General features: G+C 33.6%; 1 protein-coding gene and 1 pseudogene across 1 annotated transcript; both read right to left on the bottom strand.

The window, feature by feature from the left end:
* LOC148622775 (rho-related BTB domain-containing protein 1-like) lies at positions 1-19,114 on the bottom strand. The gene is made up of 9 exons (XM_088572970.1): positions 18,957-19,114; positions 10,981-11,208; positions 9,532-9,635; positions 8,644-8,835; positions 7,593-8,413; positions 4,643-4,761; positions 3,708-3,947; positions 1,776-1,924; positions 1-372 (listed from the first exon to the last, which is right to left on the bottom strand). Exons 2-9 carry the CDS (start codon positions 11,173-11,175, stop codon positions 201-203), a joined length of 1,992 nt encoding a protein of 663 aa, XP_088429096.1. The 5' UTR covers positions 11,176-11,208; positions 18,957-19,114; the 3' UTR covers positions 1-200.
* Positions 15,815-17,015, bottom strand: LOC148622776 (E3 SUMO-protein ligase KIAA1586-like; annotated as a pseudogene).
* Positions 19,115-19,247: the final 133 nt, after the last annotated feature.

Here is a 19,247-nt window from a genome sequence, read left to right as displayed (position 1 = left end):
AATCATTGAGTCAAAGGAATTTAGTGTATAACAATATGAATTTATTGCTACATGAAGTAATGAATACTATCTAAGGAGTATTATCAGTAGTAATACACAGAGTTTTCATATCTAATATCTAAATTTAATTACACTGACAAAATACTTTTCACCTGAAGACAGTTGTTCTTGTTACTCTGTGTGATAAATGTTATACTTTTTCAGCCTGGGACATCCTCTGAATCTTCAAAAGAGAACTTTGAATTTCTCCTAAAGCACAAGCAAACAGTCGTACATCTCTGTATTCTTGAGAACTGAGCTCTTCTTTGTATTAATTTCTTCTTGTTATCTTCATTGATTGTTCTGTTGTACAGGTCACATTCACTAGCATGCCTGTAAGAAAAAAAACCAACAAAACTGAACAAGAATAACTGCAGGAATAAACTAATCAATAATACAAAAAAACCTGACTAAACCAAACCCTGAATAATTCAAAAATCTGTCTAAACCAAATGCTGAATAATCCAAAAACCTGTCTAAACCAATCACTGAATAATCCAAAAACCTGTCTAAACCAAACACCGAATAATCCAAAAACCTGTCTAAACCAAACCCTGAATAATCCAAAAACCTGTTTAGACTGGAAACTCTTCAAAGTCCATTAACATCAATGTAAATGAATTTTGAACCTTTGTAATCAAACATCTGTCAAAAAACAAACAAATTCTACAGTTCAAAAGGGATTTAGACAGGTTTTACTGTACATATCCAGGTAAAGAAAACTTTGTTGTAAGGCTCTAGAACCAATCACACAATTTGTACATGAATTTGATTCAAATCCACTCACTGATACTCAATTATTGTCTAAAACCAAATGTGGAAAACAATGAAGACCCCAAATAAATTACAGAAAATAATTTGTATCATATAAATAATTTCATGTATAATAGTCAATAAAATTGATCAAGAAATAGACATTTCATAGTAAGTTTCCAAGAATGCACAAGGTTAGGATCATAGCCCTTAAAATCAAGGAATGCACAAGGTTAGGATCATAGCCCTTAAAATCAAGCACAAGTCATTTGTGGTAAGAAAACTTATTGCAAACTTATTTTCAAAGACCCAATTACATCTACTAGTACATTACTCTAGTATCACAAAAAGGTGTCTACATATGGCAACAATTTGGACCATACCATTATAGAAACTCACAATTTTTGCCATCATAAAACAAGAGACTCCCAAGGAGCCTGAATCGCTCACCTGGTTAAATTTTGGACTTTCAAGAGCAATAACTCTAACAAGGAGTTTTCTGACAATTTTGACTCAATGAAGACTTTGGTAAGACTTACCATAAGGATCATTTCATCAAGTGAATATTTCTTTCTATCTACTACAGTTTTCAAGATAATGACTTTAAAACTGCTAAAAACATTGTTTTTTTGCCTTTCAAGGACAATAATTCTAACAATGAGTCGTCTGACAATTTTGATCCCTTGCAGACTTTTGTAGGCATTACAATAAGGATCATTTTGGTAATTGAAAGAATTTGGCTAAACCTAATGGTTCTGGAGATGTATGAGAAAAACTTCTGACTGACCCCTGGAGGAGAAAAGTTTTGAAAAATTGTTAACGAAGACGACGACAATGGACGCCAAGTGATGGCAATAGCTCACATAGCCTTCAGCCAAATGAGCTAAAAATGAATAGTCATAGAAGGAAAGATTTCCAAAGTGAAATGCCCATCTTTGGAAAGTAGAATCAGATCTGTTATATAATTAATTGCGAAATCTTACCATGCAGGAGGCCATCTGTTTTTCTCTATGTATGCTATGTTATCCTTTGACAACCCTTGCATGAATTTTGTGTGATTCTTCATAGCCTCAGGGAAGTGTTGACAGACATAACTCACACACCACCTGGCCAACTGGTCTGCATTGTGTAGCTGTCAATAAATACAATATATATCACAAGTTTGATTTAACATGCTAATACCCCTCAGATAAATGCTTATGTCAGAAAAAAATACTTATATATTTTTTTTGTTACAGGTGCCTAACTGAGGCCAAATTGAAGTGTAGGCAGGGGGTCTGGGGTCCGCTAAGTGTAGGTCAAGATATAAGGCTGACTTCACAGAGTCTGTAGTATCCTTTACCTCAAGTTCTTTGGGGTAGATGTAATGTATCAAATCCCCAAAATGAGGATTGTTTAAAGATAATACGTCATCTATATAGCGGGAACTGAGATTAAAGGATCTAGCCAAACGATATTCTTTCTTTTGGATCAGATCAGCTATAAAGTCAGCCTCATAAGAGTGAAGGAATAGGTCAGCAAGTAAAGGAGCACAATGTGTTCCCATTGGAATGCCGACTGTTTGTTGAAACACATGTCCACCACACTGGACAAATATGTTGACGATTAAAAATTCCAGCATTTTGTAAACATCTCCCTACGTATATTTGGAAGATGATTTGGAATTATTTCTTACAAAGTATGAGGAATTTCTACCAAGAACTATATATTATTATCTAGGTATACCATCTTTTTTGGAAAAACAACGATGTATAATGTTTTTAAGTCGGGATTTTAACAAGTATGGGGAATAGAAGTATACAGTGTTGAAAAATCATAGGTTTTAATGCTACTATATTCAGATAATAGTCTGACTGATTGTCTCCAAAAGATCTTTCGAATTTTTCAGGATCAACATTGAATTAATACCACTTCGGGAGTAACAAGTGTTGTAGTAGGACTGCAGACCCTCTTTGACAGTTGTGAGTATAGAAGTTAAAAGTTTTGAAAGAGGTTTGGTGGTACATTTTGCAGATCCAGCTATGAAACATTGTTTGTATGGATTCTCGTGGAGTTTAGGAATCCAGTGCATAGACAGTAAATCACAATCATCGTCCTTGGTAGAGAGACCAAAATAGGATAGCACAGATTTATGGTTTTCCACAATCACTTCTTTGGAGAGTGTGGTAGCAGTATAGGTCTTGTCAGTGGTATTATTTTCTACGTCTACCTCAGATAATAAACATTGGATGTAAAACATTTTGCAGGAAACACAATGTTGTTTTGGGCTTTGTGTGCTGGTACGACAACATATTTGTCATGTATAGTAGACAATGTTTTTGCTACATTGGGTCTTTGAAAACTGATGTAGCCTTGGCACTCATTGACCTACTTAAAACTTTCATTCGTTTCAAAATTATAGACCTCACGGCCTTAAAATTCATTACTGTGAGAATAGACAACAATTAACGATAATGGTCACAGCTATTCATTTCTTGATTATGAATGCATCATTATGGTTCAGTATAATAAAACATTTGTCCATTGTTCATTTGGGAAACAGGGAAACAATAAATAATTACCCCTCAATATCAACTGTTAAAGCCTCAGTTATAGTTGGTACCTTGGAGTAATAAATTTAATGTTCCCTTCATGACTATTCAACAAGTGCATATATTAATAGGGTGTATAATTTTAAAAATCTTTTTCACAGGTTATTACTTAAATTTCAACAGCACATGTATACATGTAAATTTATGATCTGGAAAAAAAATGAAGAATTGGGAAAGACAGCCTTAATTTAGTAAACACAAGATAATATAAAAATGATTATGTCCTCTTAAACAACAGAATGACTTGCACATAATTATTCTATAAATGACTTGCAAGAGTAACCATGAAAAGAATGTCTAAATACACAGAGTAAAGTTATTAACCTGTGCAGGTTCAATCCATAGAATACAATCCTCTAAAAACTTAATTTTCTGTGATTCCCATTCCATAAACTGTTGTACTATGGCAGCCTCTATCAGTTTGACAAGTCTAGGGAGACAGAATCTATTGGCCACTTCTATCATAGACAAACAATCTACTTCAGAAACAGCAGTTAGACATCCTGTGTACAGAAACTCCTGTAACACTTTAAATACCTCCTCTGTAACACCAGGCAAGGGAATCTAAAACAAAAATTTAAAAAAAATACTCAATAAAGATTATTTTAATATTATTATGGTAACTTCCATAAAGAAGTTGTAATCATGATAAAATTCAAGACATCATCCTCTGGGTTCATTATGTGCACATCAACTTTTGATTGATTGACTGATTAATCATAGTTTTCCATTCTGTGGCAGATAACACATATATTTCTGAACAAGAATGGTTGATCAATTGAACAGGTCCTGTAATAGTCTGACAGGCTGAACTGGATTCTTATTAAGCTAGTTCAGAGAAGCAACAATCTGCAAGAAGGCATGTAACCCCATTCAAACACATTATTCTGACTCCAGGCCAACAAGTCATTACTCTTATCTCCTATATGCCATCAGCTTGGTTTAAAAGCAGTTATTACAATTGTTTAAGTCTTTGGTCTGACCCAGCCTTGGATCCAACCAACAACATTCCACACTCAAGTCTGACATACTACCATAAGACCACCAGTGCATGTGAGTTTTGTTCATAAATGTTCATTCAACAAGCGGTTGTTTCTTAAGGTTTAATTCATGGTTGCCATTTGTATTGTAATGTCTACCTAGAGATATAAAATCAGTTGACAAGTTATTATTTTGGCCTTTACAAGCCTGTATACCATATATGTGCCCATAAAGGGTTAAATGAATTGAGAATAATATATAGATACTATATGTCATACTAATGAAGCTGTTCCCTCCAGAAAGTTAGGATTAAACATAGCTGACATCATGTCACATCTGGCAACCAGTAATGGTTTGTGTGCAGCTACTATACCATCATCCAATGAAAACTTTACATCTTCAAAACAACATAATATTATTATTAGTTCTTACTTTGTTTAGGTTCATTGCCTTATTGTAATCCATGTCATTAAGGAAATCAGATATTAACAGAAAAAGAACAGATCATTTATCAGTATCAATATACAAGTACAAGGACAAATACACTACTATATAGAGGTCACTTGCATTTACACTCACACAAAACTTCCTACTCACATGACAAGTACAATACTATATCAGTGGTCACTTGCATTTACACTCACAAAAACCTCCTATTCACTGGTCAAGTACACTGCTATAATAGGGGTCACTTGCATTTACACTCAAAACTTCCTCATCACAGGGTAAGTACACTACTATAATAGGGTCACTTGCATTTACACTCACAAAAACTTCCTATTCACAGGTCAAATACACTACTACAACAGGGGTTACTTGCATTTACACTCACACAAACCTCCTACTCACAGGACAAGTACATTACTATAACAGGGATTACTTGCATTTACAATCACACAAAACTTCCTACTTACATGACTGGTACACTACTATAACAGGGGTTACTTGCATTTACACTCACAAAAACTTCCTATTCACAGGTCAAATACACTACTACAACAGGGGTTACTTGCATTTACACTCACACAAACCTCCTACTCACAGGACAAGTACATTACTATAACAGGGATTACTTGCATTTACACTCACACAAAACTTCCTACTTACATGACTGGTACACTACTATAACAGGGGTTACTTGCATTTACACTCACAAAAACTTCCTACTCAAAAGACAAATAAACTACTATAATAGGATCACTTGCATTTACACTCACACAGACCTCCTTCTCACAGGACAAGTACACCACTATAACAGGGATTACTTGCATTTACACTCACACAAAACTTCCTACTCACATGACAAGTACACTACTATATCAGTGGTCACTTGCATTTACACTCACAAAAACCTCCTACTCATAAGACAAGTACACTACTATATCAGGGGTCACTTGCATTTACACCCACAAAAACCTCCTACTCATAAGACAAGTACACTGCTATAATAGGGGTCACTTGCATTTACACTAAAAAAAAATCCTCATCACAGGGTAAGTACACTACTATAATAAGGTCACTTGCATTTACACTAAAACTAAAAGGGGATGCAATACAGTGTCCCTTTTGGCCTTTGAACTCATTGCCTTTATGAGATTTCTTTTAATATGTGAACTAACAATGGATGGTGTTATTTTTTAACAATCAAGAGAAAATAACTCTTGAACAGCAAAAGCAAATTCCATCAAAATCAAACCTGAGCTTCATTTTACAGTAGATAATAACATTTTTGCATTACAAAAATCTGCATAAAGACATTCTCTTTCTATCACCTGGAAAGTTGAAAAAAACTTCGTTGTTATGAATTAAAGGGCAAATAACTGTAGAATGCCAGCAGCAATTTGCATCAAGATGATGAAACATAACATTTTATGTAATTTTCTATGTCAAAGGGCCATACGTTCCATACAAACCATTTTGCCGCAATAATATTTAAATTTAATTTGTAACTTGTCATGATAAGACTAGCTAACAAATATGAAATCAATTGGATGAGGCATTACAAAGAAAAGTCTGGAAAACAAAATTTTATGAAATTTCTGTTCAAGGGACACAACTTCTGTAAAAATCATTTAGCCGTAACATCATTCGAACTTGACTTGTAACATGTCATGATAAGACTATATACCATATATGAAATCAATTGGATGAGGCATTACAAAAAAAAGTCCAGAAAACATAAAATTTCATGAAATTTTCTATGTCCAAGGGCCATCACTTCCGTAAAAATCATTCAACCATAAGGTCATTCAAACTTAACTTGTAACTTGTCATGATAAGACTATATACCATATATGAAATCAATTGGATGAAGCATTACAAAAAAAGTCCAGAAAACATAAAATTTCATGAAATTTTCTATGTCCAAGGGCCATAACGTCTGTAAAAATCATTCAACCATAACGTCATTTGAACTCAACTTGTAACTTGTCATGATAAGACTATATACCAAATATGAAATCAATTGGATGAGGCATTACAAAAAAAAGGTCTGGAAAACCAAGTGTGACTGACGGACTGACGGACGGAGTGCAAACCTAAGTCCCCTTCGGCATTTGCTGAAATTGGACAAAAAACTTCCTATTCACAGGTCAAGTACACTGCTATAATGGGGGTCACTTGCATTTACACTAAAAAAAACCCTCCTACTTCCATGACGAGTACAATGCTATAATAGGGTTCACTTGATTTTACACTAAAAAAACCTCCTCATCACAGGGTAAGTACACTACTAAAATAGGAGACACAAAAAGCACTATGAAATACATTAGATTTATTTCATCATACTCTTGCTTAAATTATGAGCCTCACAACCATAGAAACAAAATATTTTTCCTTAAATATTAAATTATTTCAATATAGAAGATCATAATCTAGTACCACAATGTTTATTTTGTCAATTCAGCCATGTATTCCTATGAAGTTAATTGTTGCTACTACTTGTTTGTTTATTTTCAAAATCATGGGGAATTACTTACTTGTTCACATTTCATGATCATTATATGTCAACAGTACATTCTTTGAAAGATGTTTGAATTAAAAGTGATTTTCTTGAAAGGAATTCTGTACAATCAAACAAATGACCTGTACTTAAAGATGTTCTACATTTTTAATGGATAAACAAAAAGTCATAAAAAATAATCATGATTTTTTTTAAAATAATCAGCTATGAGATTGATGCTACCTATAACTAAAGAGGTGTTTTAGTTTCATGGTAAAATACTATACCTGTAAATTCTTCTTTCCAAATAGCAAGTCTCTTGATTCTCTCACATCTATTTAAACAGAACTGTTTCTCCAACTCAAAATTCAGGAAGCCTTCATTGGACTCAAGGTTAGATATCTGAAGCAGTAAATCCTTTAATTGCAGTACTTCTGCTGCTTTCTTGGCATCTGGCAAAATGTCATACTCTTCTTTGGCTTTCCCTGTGTATAAGTATTCTAAAACATACTGTAAAGCCAATGGTGTAATATCATTGGATAAATTTAACACTGTGACCATTTCACCATAGAGGCTATTGAAGGGATCTTCACAAAGCTTCAGCTCTACACTCAGAAAGCCAGGTAAATCAATATCATGAGAGTATGCACCATTGGTTTCTTCCATTAGAGACTGCCCTTTTTCCTCATTAGGTTTGCTTGTACTTGCCAATAACACATCCTCCATAACCTGACATGAAGATGCCAACAGTATACGATGTGCCACAAAACAGACATCCTGTGCACTAACCAACATGTCACCCATGATTTGTTTAGAGAACAAATCAGCAATCTCTTTATTAACAGAAGTTTCTGGAACTTCAACATTTGGAAGCTGTTTCTTTGGCCATGCTATTGGTGCTTGTATTAATGGATATTGTATTTTTCTTAGCTGCTGACTCCAGAATTTGATCTTCCGTCTTTCAATCATAGCAGCCCTGATAACATTGAAGAAGACATCTTCAACACCATAATGAGTAAGGACACTGGTCTCATAGTATGGTGCACCTATCTGTTTGGCAACTGCTCTCCCTTTATCTGGTAGAACTATTTGATCTGGTTTTACAACCCTAAAACACAATAACACTCCATACAGTTTTATTAAAATGTATTTAAAGTTTGCATTAAAATAATTTGTACTTTACAAAGTAAATATAAAAATCAACAGCTAAAATCTATTTGTTCAACTAAGATTTTCTTGTTACAAAAATCAGTTAGCAACTATGAAGATTAATAAAATGCACAATTTTATATACAAGATGCATTGAAAGTAAGAGATTTACTTCATACAAGTACATACTTGTAAACCAATCCTTTTTCCATATCCTTATAAAATTCTTCAAGACAGTTATATCTCATGTCAGCCTGTGTTCCAACTAAAACAACTGGTGTTGTACTACATTTAGATTTAATTTCTGACATCCAAAACTTCAACACACTGTCCAGCGATGATTGTTTGGTAATACTGAAGCACAGCAGCACTACATCAGCCCTGCAATCAAATTAACAAATAATGCAAGTGAAAAATTAAAAAAAAGTTGTTTAAGACATAAAAGTTTTAAAACCAAGTCAATAAGTAAATAAGCAATGTTTTTATAAATAATTGTATAACAGTGTTCAAAGCACACCCTTATGTACCATTCCAATGATTTTGTCAATTTGGTGTAATAGAAAAAGCCACTTGAGCCAAATTTGGCACAAGGAATTTTCATCTTTTTAAATAGTTTTTTTTTAAATATTCTAGAAATTGATTCCTAGATTCACCTTATTTAAGAAAAGCTGTTTTTTATTGTCAGTGCTACAATTAAGACACATAATATTCCTCTTTTGCCTTGTAAATGTAAATGTAAATGTAAATGTAAATGTAAATGTAAATGTAAATGTAAATGTAAATGTATGACACTCAATCACTTTGAGTATAGTTGCCAAGAATGAAAGGAATTTTCTCCAAAACTAGGAAATGTGAGTTTTTCATTGATCTAATATTTCCAGCAGTGGCCTTTCTGACAAGATACTGGGGCCATAATGCCCAACTGTTAAAAAATTCAAAGATTGAACATTGCAACATACAAGAAAAACTAGGGTATATTCAGGAACTATCTTATTCAAATGAACGAATATGGATCTCAATATACACTGTAAAGGTTGGGGGCTATTATAACACATTTAAACATTAACAGTAAGATACCCTTTATAAGCAAATCCTCTGTCTTTTTCATGGCAACCAAATGTGTCCCAAAGCTGAAGGGAAACTGGTAATCCATCAACATTACACCAAGATCGGTCATACACCTAAAATAAAATGTAGTTCAAGAATTCATTTTCAAACACAATGGTAAGAAGGAGAGAGAAAAGATATTTCATAAAACAATTTAAATCTATGTAATTCATTTTTATTTAGATGTATTACAAACATAAAACCTGAGGTCAAATCTTAAAAACTTCACGTAAGACCTTTAATAATTACAAGTCTGAATTCTTATTTCATTATTCTTGCAGTTATCTCTTTCTGAAGTATTATTTGTGTTCTGATATTGTACCTGAATTTTATAATGTTATAAAAATGTTAATGTCAACTGACTTAAAAAGTCATTTAGTGGAAAAAAATAATATAAACTGTTATCACAGAGGTATGTTTCACCTGTCACACATGGATGCTGCTATTCAAAACATGATTTTATTTATGGTGAAATTTACTTGAATGTGATATGGAGATGTGAAGTAGTAATACCAATGCAACTACACACAAAATATGATTAATCTAGCATAAGTGGTTCTTATTGAACATGAAAACTATAATGTGGAAACCAACACTGAAAAAGTAATACCCTAGTCTCATTTTTTTGCAATGAATGTCACAGGCAGGACAAAATGAAAACTTAAAAAAGTTGAGTATGGAGTAAGTTCAACATTTTGAGTAGGATACGAGTATAAACATATTTACTAGGGGTAAAAAAAAAACACTTTTAAAATTGAATTCAATTGAAAAAATCAGTAAATCAGTAAATTTATTCCTGAATTCTATCTATTTTTGATGTTGTCATTCTTTTCATTCTTAAACATATGTATACATTTGATGTTCTGATACAGAGGTCTATGAAGAGTCATTTTAATGCAATGAGAATGAGACATTTGTTCTTAAATGGAAGCAATTTTCTAAGGAGAAGCCTAAAACTTATTTTTGTGGTAGACAGTTGAACCAGAAGATTGGCAGTAACACACATTTTTGACTTGTCTGAACTGAAAAAATACAATGTATATAAAACAGATGTCTTCTTCCTCAACTCATTCCTTCAACCTTTATATCCTTTGTCACTTGTTGAAAGAGTTGTATTAACTCAACCTTCTTATATTTCTGTTTTCAGGATTTTTATATGTACATTTTTGTATTTTTTTAAATGAAGCATTTCCTACTTTTCAGGACTTTGGGATCATATGGCAATGATCATGCATTGTAAATTCAAAATTGTTCCCTGTCCTTTACATATATCATATTTATGGTGATAAATAATTGGTGAAATATTGGAATTTAAAACACACTTACATGTATCTAAACTTAGTTGTACTTAACTTACACATGTGTATGACAAAGTGTATATAATTGTACAGCTAATCAGTTTTACAATACAATACAAACCTTCTTGTCTCTGATAAAATGGTCAATGGCAAAGACTGTAGAAACGTGTGATTTGACTAGATTCTGTAGAGTGTACTTGGTTCCTACTGACCACGCACATGTCAAACATGTTTTACCAACACCTTGGTCTCCAACAACAACACATTTTACAAATTCATAATTGTCTTTCGTTGGTAGATTAACTGAGTGGACCATTGTGGAATCAATTTTTTATCATCATACATGTATCTGAAGGAAAAAAATAAATTTGACATAAATGATAGTATATAAAAGAATAATGTCATTGCTGAGGATATGGAAAGTAGTGCAGCCAACCCTGCAATACTGGCCACAACAGCCATTTCCAGTGATCTTTTTTATTGGTGATGTCACAATATGTACATGTGTAGATGTACATTAGAAATCAATGATTTAATGTAAGAAAGTAACCAGTGTTTTTGAATTAGATCAAATATGACATAACTATCTTGAACATTACTTAAGAACTAGAAGCCCTATTTATCACAGGAGCCCCTGTGTCATTTGTTGTTAGTGACTTTTTTTAGTAAATCAAATGTGTCTGTAAGACACTAATGATGCCCCTGCTTGCTAGATTTGCCAAATTAGGAACATGTTTATTTTTGTATGAAGACATGGTTTGCAGATTCAGAAATCCTTCCAAGACTTGTGACACTCATGGTCTGTTTGTTCAGCCCAATCCTTCTAAGACTTGCCATGACAAACTGTTCCAGCACCGTAACTCGAAAAATTTGGGGATCAATTTGGAGATCAGAAATTCCTAACTACATATATATGCATATCTACATATTATCCTGGCCATATAGTGTCATAAAATTCTGTTTGGTAGTGTCAAACTAGTTGATGAACACATAAAAAATGTTAATACTCCCAATAACAAATCCCTGACTTCGTTGCTTGGGATATATTTCTGACAAAAATTACAAAGTCCAACTATCACCCAGTTCCGTAATATTTCATGAAAATCAAGATCCTATGACCATGCACACCATCATGTGTGAAACATCCTGCAAAAAATGTTTTAGATGTAGTTCAAGAACTACAGGAGGAGGCAGCCATACAAGCCATATACATTGTACATGTAGCCCTATTTCTGATGAAAATAACTAAGTCTAACTTTCACCAATTTCCATAATAATTCACGAAAATCAAAATCCTTTGGCCCTGCACACCTTCATCATAAGTAGAAATATCCTATTAAATATTTTAAATGTATTTCAAAAACTGTACGAAGAGATAGCCATACAAGCCATGTTTGTTTGTTTGTTTGTTGGAGTTTAACACCTGAGCAGCAATATTTCAGCTATATTCAGGCGATGAACATAAAGTGGATGATAAAATGAACATGAAATGATAAAATGAACAATGAGATGGGACACAAGGATAATGGGGTTGACAAACTTTCCCACTGGAAAATAGGGAGAGGTGGGTAGGGTCGGGCAATTTAGCCTCCTGTGGCGAAGCCCTATGGTTCCTACTCTGGGAGAATACCACAGTAGGGTTTTTTAACGTGCAAGGAACTTGGCATCTTTCCCAACACGGTGCACCGCTATAGTTTGCGGTCAGGTTTTCTGTATTATAGCCTGACAATCCCAGCATGTAACACGCCAGGGGTACCCCATTCCACCATCTGGGGCACACAACCCAGTTGCTCTGTGGGCAGACCGCCCTAGCCCCTGGCTAGGGTTCTGAGCACTATTTAGTTGCCTTTTACGACAAGCTTAGCCCTGCTGCAGGCCTATTCTTTTGACACCCGGACCTGCACCGGTCGTACAAGCCATGATCCATATATTTCTGAGTAAAAATGACAAAGTGTAACCATCACCAATTTCCGTAATATTTCATGAAAATTAAAATCCTCTTGCTCTGCACACCTTCATCATGTGTAGAAACATCCTGTAAAATATTTTAGATGTATTTCAAAAACTGTACAAGGAGATAGCAAGACAAGCCATAATCCATATATTTCTGCGTAAAATGACAGAGTGTAACTATTACCAATTTCTGTGATATTTCACGAAAATCAAAATCCTTTGGCCCTGCATACCTTCATCATGTGTAGAAATATCCTGTAAAATATTTTTGATGTAGTTCAAAAACTGTACGAGGAGATAGCTGGTCAAGTCATGATCATGTGTAATCTGGACGGACTTACAGACTCACCGACAGGGGTAAATTAACATGCCCCCTAACAGTTTGTGGCAAGGGCATAAAAATAACCAAGATAAGTATATTATACATGTATGTCATGAACTCAGTATTTTATAAATAGAGAATCCAAAAATTTCCTTGTAACTTCGGTATTTAGCATGTTTTAAATATTTTTTGTTTAAGAGTAATCGAGGGAACCAAGATTCTAGCGGAAATCAAAAGAATGTAATCCAGGAACAAAGACCAGACATGGAAAACACATACACAACCAAGGTCACAAAATACCCAAAATAATACATACAAAGTAACAAAAGTAAATGAGCAAATGGGACTCTACTAAAAACCTTAAAATTGCACTAAGTATTCTTCATTGTTATTTCTGTGCTTTTTAATTGTGCATTCAATTGGAATAAAGAATCTGAATAATTATTTTGAGTTACTACAGGACTTGCTACAATCATGCTCATTTGTTTGATTAATTCAAATATCTTCACATTATATGATGACAAATACAACTTAACAAACATTTTTTATTCAATATTCAATATTTTTCAATATTTTTATTTGTTCCAACACATTTACAGTAAATGGTCATAACACAAGTAATAGAAACAAAGTATGTAATTTCTGACAACAACAACAAAGAAATAAGAAAGATATAAAGTTAGATTAATGTAGGAACTTGCGCGGTGGTGACTCAATTGTGCCAAAAAAAAAAAGCGTAGTAAGAATATGCGAGAGGTGAGAAAATAAAGTGCAAATAGACATCACAGAAAGAGTGGTTGTAAATTTATCACCTACTGTCTTTACTAGTCCTACTGAAAGCTGCCTGGACGTGCCCACAGAGTATAAAAACTATACAGAAATATATTAATGTCAAATTATTAACCTGTTTATCACCATTTTTTCTGGTATAACTTAAAAAAAAGTTTTTTCCAGTTAAACAGCCTATCCAACTTTACACATACATGTATTTACCAATTTTTGTTTCATTCCAACTTTTTAATGAATTTTTAGACCTGCCCAAAAATAAAAGTAAAGACTGTATGGGGTTTCTTAGGGATAATGGGGCAAATGTACATGTAAGTACAGATTTTGAAATAATTTGCTTTGCGAATGCATTTGTACATTCAAAAACTATTTAACAGAGTACTAATTCTTACACTGTAATTATACTCAAATAAAACCAGTTTCAGCTTTAAAAAATAATGTTAAAGATGTACATGTCCATGAGATACTTTTAACAATTTAAATTTTACCTGCCATTTTAATTGGTTAAAATAACTGCTCCGTTTACTAATCATAAAATATAAATGAAATGATAACGAACTTGACTAATAAGTTCATTATGTTAAATGGAACAGGCTTAATACATTAATTAAAAGTTCTTTGCCACATTCTGCTAAAGCTAAAATTCCTACTAGTTGATTTATTACTGAACAACTTTCAAGGCCAAAAAGATGTCTTTCAAATCTTCCCTTGCTCTGAAAGAGTAATCAAGGAAACCAAGGTTATAGCGGTAATCAAAAGAATGTAATCCAGGGACAAAGACCACACATGGAAAACAGACATACACAACGAAGAACATAAAGTATCTAAAATTATACATACAAAGTAACAAAGGCACTAAAAACTGGGAGCACCGATAGGGTAAGCATCCTCTGTTTTTCTAGAAACACCCACCAAGTTGCTCATAAAAAGTTTTCCTTTACCATCAATTTCTAAGTGTAGGTCAAGATATGAGGCTGACTTCACAGTGTCTGTAGCATCCTTTATCTCAAGTTCTTTGGGGTAGATGCGATGTATCAAATCCCCGAAATTAGGATTGTTTAAAGATAATATGTCATTTATATAGCGGAAACTGAGATTTAAGGATCTAGCTAAAAGATATTCTTTCTTTCGGATCAGATCAGCTATAAATTCAACCTCATAAGAGTGAAGGAAAAGGTCAGCAAGTAAAGGAGCACAAACTGTTCCCATTGGAATGTAGACCGTTTGTTGAAAAACTCGTCCACCACACTGGACAAATATGTTGTCAATTAAAAATTCCAGCATTTTGTAAACATCTTCAGTGCTCCAGCTAGAAATTAAAAGGGGCAGGGTGCTGTTGAGCAGACAGGCACCTTTGTAGTTGGAAAAGGGCATTTTTTTTTTTGGTTCACATGTTTACCATGTCAAGTTGTTTCATTTTCTATGTATGTAATTTTCTTTGTTTCTTTGTTTGTTTGAATTCTTCTTTCTGATAACTAGCTGCTGAACCCCACCTCTTATGGTTAATAGGAAAATTTTTTGATAGTTACTATATGCAAATATAAAAAAATTGTCATATTTACAATAAGTGCTACAGTTCTACAGCTATGACATTATGTTTTTATTATGTGTCCACATTTTTGTAACTGTATATATGGTAGCAATAAAGATGTAAACATGTTTTGATTATTTATTACAATATGAAAACTATATCAAATAAAACATTTATATAATTTCAAAATTCATAGCATCACAAACTACATTCATACTTCACATTCATTGCTTACAGGCTCAAAATACACATATACACATTCACCTATACAAACAGCAGTTCATGAAAGTTACCAACATTGCTAACAACAAAATCTATCTTACATTCTTCAGAGAACAAACTTCTGAAATCTACAACCTCTCAAATACACACCAAAATATACAAAAAAGTACAAAAATAAGTTAAGGCTATTACATGTTTGGTCATTTTTTCACATCAAATAACAGTAAATTTTTACAGAACAAAGCACACTAGAAAATGTTCATTTAAATAAACGTTTTAGCACAATGAGTTTGATTCTTCTGTCTCTAACTGTGAAAATCTGGTGACTGTGAGCTGAATGATGTCTGTAAACATAGTCTCATCACAGTTCAGTTTGATATTCAGGAGATAGCTTAGAGTGCTGGTCTTTAGACTGTTTCGGTGGCTGGTCTTGATGAGTTTGACTTGAGAGAATACCCTTTCTACTTCTGCTGTACTAAGGTGGAAAATGGTGGCAATACCTATCAGTTTATAAACCAACGGGTAGATGTCCTTCAGCCCTGTGGTTGGGTTATGCAGTACTTGGAAGTAGATGAGTCAGTGACTTGTCTTGTAGGTTCATGGTATTGAGTAGCTGTATGAAGTCTTGCCATTGGGTCTGCATTTCTTCTGGGTCCATTGAAAAGTGGTCAGCAAGGCTGAACATCTCACTGAACCCATAAAGTGATGGAAGGTCTTCTGATGTACCACTAAGATCCAGGACTGAAAGCTGGTCAGTGATGTCTGTGTCAAAAAACCTGTCTTGGATATTGGTAATCAGTTCGGTGAGGAATGGTTCTTTGATTTGTGTGTTGAAGTCAGAACTTGGAGTAGTTGTCAATTGTAGACCAGATGACATCTGGGAGTATTTCAGCTGCCAGGGTCCATCTTGTGTTTGTCTGGTTTCTAACATCTTGATGGTTTTGTCTACTGTTTATTTTACCATGCTGAGGTTAACATCTCTACGTTGGTAGACCAGTGATAAAGTGGATATGTGTGGTAGTGTATCTGCCAGCAACAAGAGTGATCTAAGTATAGTTGGGTCTTTAAGACTCTTCAGGATACCATTACCAACTGGGTCACTGCTTATACCTGACGTCTCTAGGTCAACAACAATAGCTTTATAAGATCTAACTATGCTGGAAACTGCTTGGTCATGGGATAACCATCTGTGGTGTCTGGCTTGTTTAATGCTCAGTGGTGCTTGGTTAAAGGCAGCTTGAACCATTTTTAGACTGGCTGTATAGACGCAACTATACTTGTAATACTTGTAGATTTTTTCTAATGTTTCATCGGTTTTCTTCATGACTGGTACGGAGTCATATCATAGGTCACGATAAAATCATGGTTCAAACAAACAAGCAAACTTTTAAAATTATGTATTTTTTAAAACTTTTGTTCGAAAATTTAATGTCATCAGTACATGTACATGGTCACATAAATATTTTATTTGAAAAAAAATATAAAATGACTGGTACAGAGTTGAGTCTGTGTTGAAGAACGATCTGATAGATGTGTTCGTCTTTGCAACTTTCTGCTTGCCGCTGGCAAGTTGAGGTAAACGTCATTTCTGCGCAGGCATAGTGGTTTATGAATAACTAAAAACTGACTCAAAACGCACGTTATATACATTTATCACCTGTGACATTGAGTAGTCTTGTTGAGATCAATCATACCGCACAAGCGGCGGGCACACGCTGAGGTTTTCATCACCTACTTCAAACTAATTATGTTAATCAATTACACAAAACAAAAGGTAAATTGTAACTGATATCTGGTTATTAACACCTTTGAAGTTTAATCTACACTAATTGATTTTAATGACATGATTGTATTCTCCAGGTAAACTTCAAGTACGTGTCATGACTGTAGTTGTAATATTTATGACAGGAAATTGATCGATCATGCAAAAAACCACCTGTTCAGAACTTACTGTTGCAAAAATAAGGCACAAGGGCATATCAGAAAAGTCGTAATGGCAGAGGGGCACGTGTAAGGGCACCAAGGGCGTGGCGCCCTTCTATTTTGGGCTACCAAGACTATTGATCTTCCTCTGTATATTTGGAAGATGATTTGGAGTTATTTCTTACAAAGTATGAGGAATTTCTACCAAGGACTATATATTTGTATCTAGATGTACCATCTTTTTTGGAAAAACAATAATGCATAACTACAATTACTTTGCGTAGTGTACAGAAACAATAGGGAAGTTTCTTTCGGTGACATAAGATATTTCAATTCTGAAATAATTGTATACCATGTATAATTCTTGGTTGAGACACAGTTGAGTTATAGCAGAGTCACCATTTACAACCAGGTAAGAATATGATTAAGTGCCTGATACAAAATGTAGATGCAGATTTAAATTTGCCAGTTTAACATCTCTTGGCTGCCTTTTAGTTGCAAATGACAAATACAGAATGTAATTCCGTCATTGGAACCATGGGGTTAACCTTAAAAAATACTAATGCGGAAGATCTCCCTCTCAAAATTTTCAAGCAGAAGATTTGCTGAGGTATTGTTTCTGACAGATTTTATTCACTGGCACATTTATCCAAAATTTGAGTGCAGTTTCCAGGTCAATTTGTTTTGATAAGAATTCAAGTAATTCATGCTGTTTTTTTTTGTTTTTTTTTATGATCAAACATTGTTAAATATTTGACTCATGCCTTGATATGGATCTATAAGTGGAAGATTGTTAAATTTGTGATTTAGTATCAGGAGGCTCCCACCAAATGCAGGAGAGTTAGGAACAATTAAGTCAAATATACATTTGCATAGATGTTAAGTCTTCTGCTTTCAGCATGAGCTTCATAATAAATTCAACAATAACCTGCCCATGTCCAAGGGGAAGATTAAGCCACATAAAAAAAAATCTCATTTGAATCTTAAAAAAAAATACTTCAATTCTTCTCAAGGCAAACTTATCTCATATCTGTTATAAAGACTATTGATTTACTAATATTATATTACAAGGAAAAATTGTGTCATCTTTCAATGAAGGGGATATCACAAAAAATTGTCACAGTGAAATTGGATTTATTTGTATTACTGAAAAAGAATAATTTAAATGTTAAAAATCTATCAAATTTATAGGTAAACTATTTTTTTTCAGAAGTTTGCCTGTTAGTTGTTTCTCTTTCCAGGAAAAGTTTTTTTCCTGTACACACTGACAATGAATAAAGGCATTGATTTGATGCAAGGTGTGACCACATGTTGCGTAAAAGCTTATCTTCATCACATCTGTAACATTCAGTATATTTACCAGATTTATAACAGAAAGATTTACGAATCGGCAATACACCCGAGTAGATAAACAATCAAAATTTCCCCATCCACAATCTAGGTTCGTGTTTAAACTGGAAGTTTGTTTACTTTTATTGCCTGATTATTTATCAACAAAGGGCACACTTGTTCAGAAAGATGTTGCATTCTGGTGTGTCACCCAATTTACAGCTCAAATGTTTGATTTTTCCGATAAATTGGTTTATTTTTAATATTAAATCAATCCATTAGTGAAAAAAAAGAGATTTTTGTGGTTGTAGAAAAATATCAC

The sequence above is a fragment of the Perna viridis genome, chromosome 3 (assembly GCF_037379345.1).
Source record: "Perna viridis isolate PV_CMFRI_1.1 ecotype Kerala chromosome 3, ASM3737934v1, whole genome shotgun sequence".
NCBI lineage: Eukaryota > Metazoa > Mollusca > Bivalvia > Mytilida > Mytilidae > Perna > Perna viridis.
Note: the sequence above shows the minus strand (reverse complement) of the source record. Positions and strands in the feature narration are given on the sequence as shown.

Excerpts from the sequence above, each read along its gene's own strand:
- LOC148622775 (XM_088572970.1), bottom strand. The coding sequence starts at position 11,175 with ATGGTCCACTCAGTTAATCTACCAACGAAAGACAATTATGAATTTGTA. Across the intron at positions 9,636-10,980 it reads ATTTTATCAGAGACAAGAAG|GTGTATGACCGATCTTGGTG; the intron begins GTTTGTATTGTA and ends ATTTTATTTTAG. Across the intron at positions 8,414-8,643 it reads GAAAAAGGATTGGTTTACAA|GGTTGTAAAACCAGATCAAA; the intron begins GTATGTACTTGT and ends ATTGTGTTTTAG.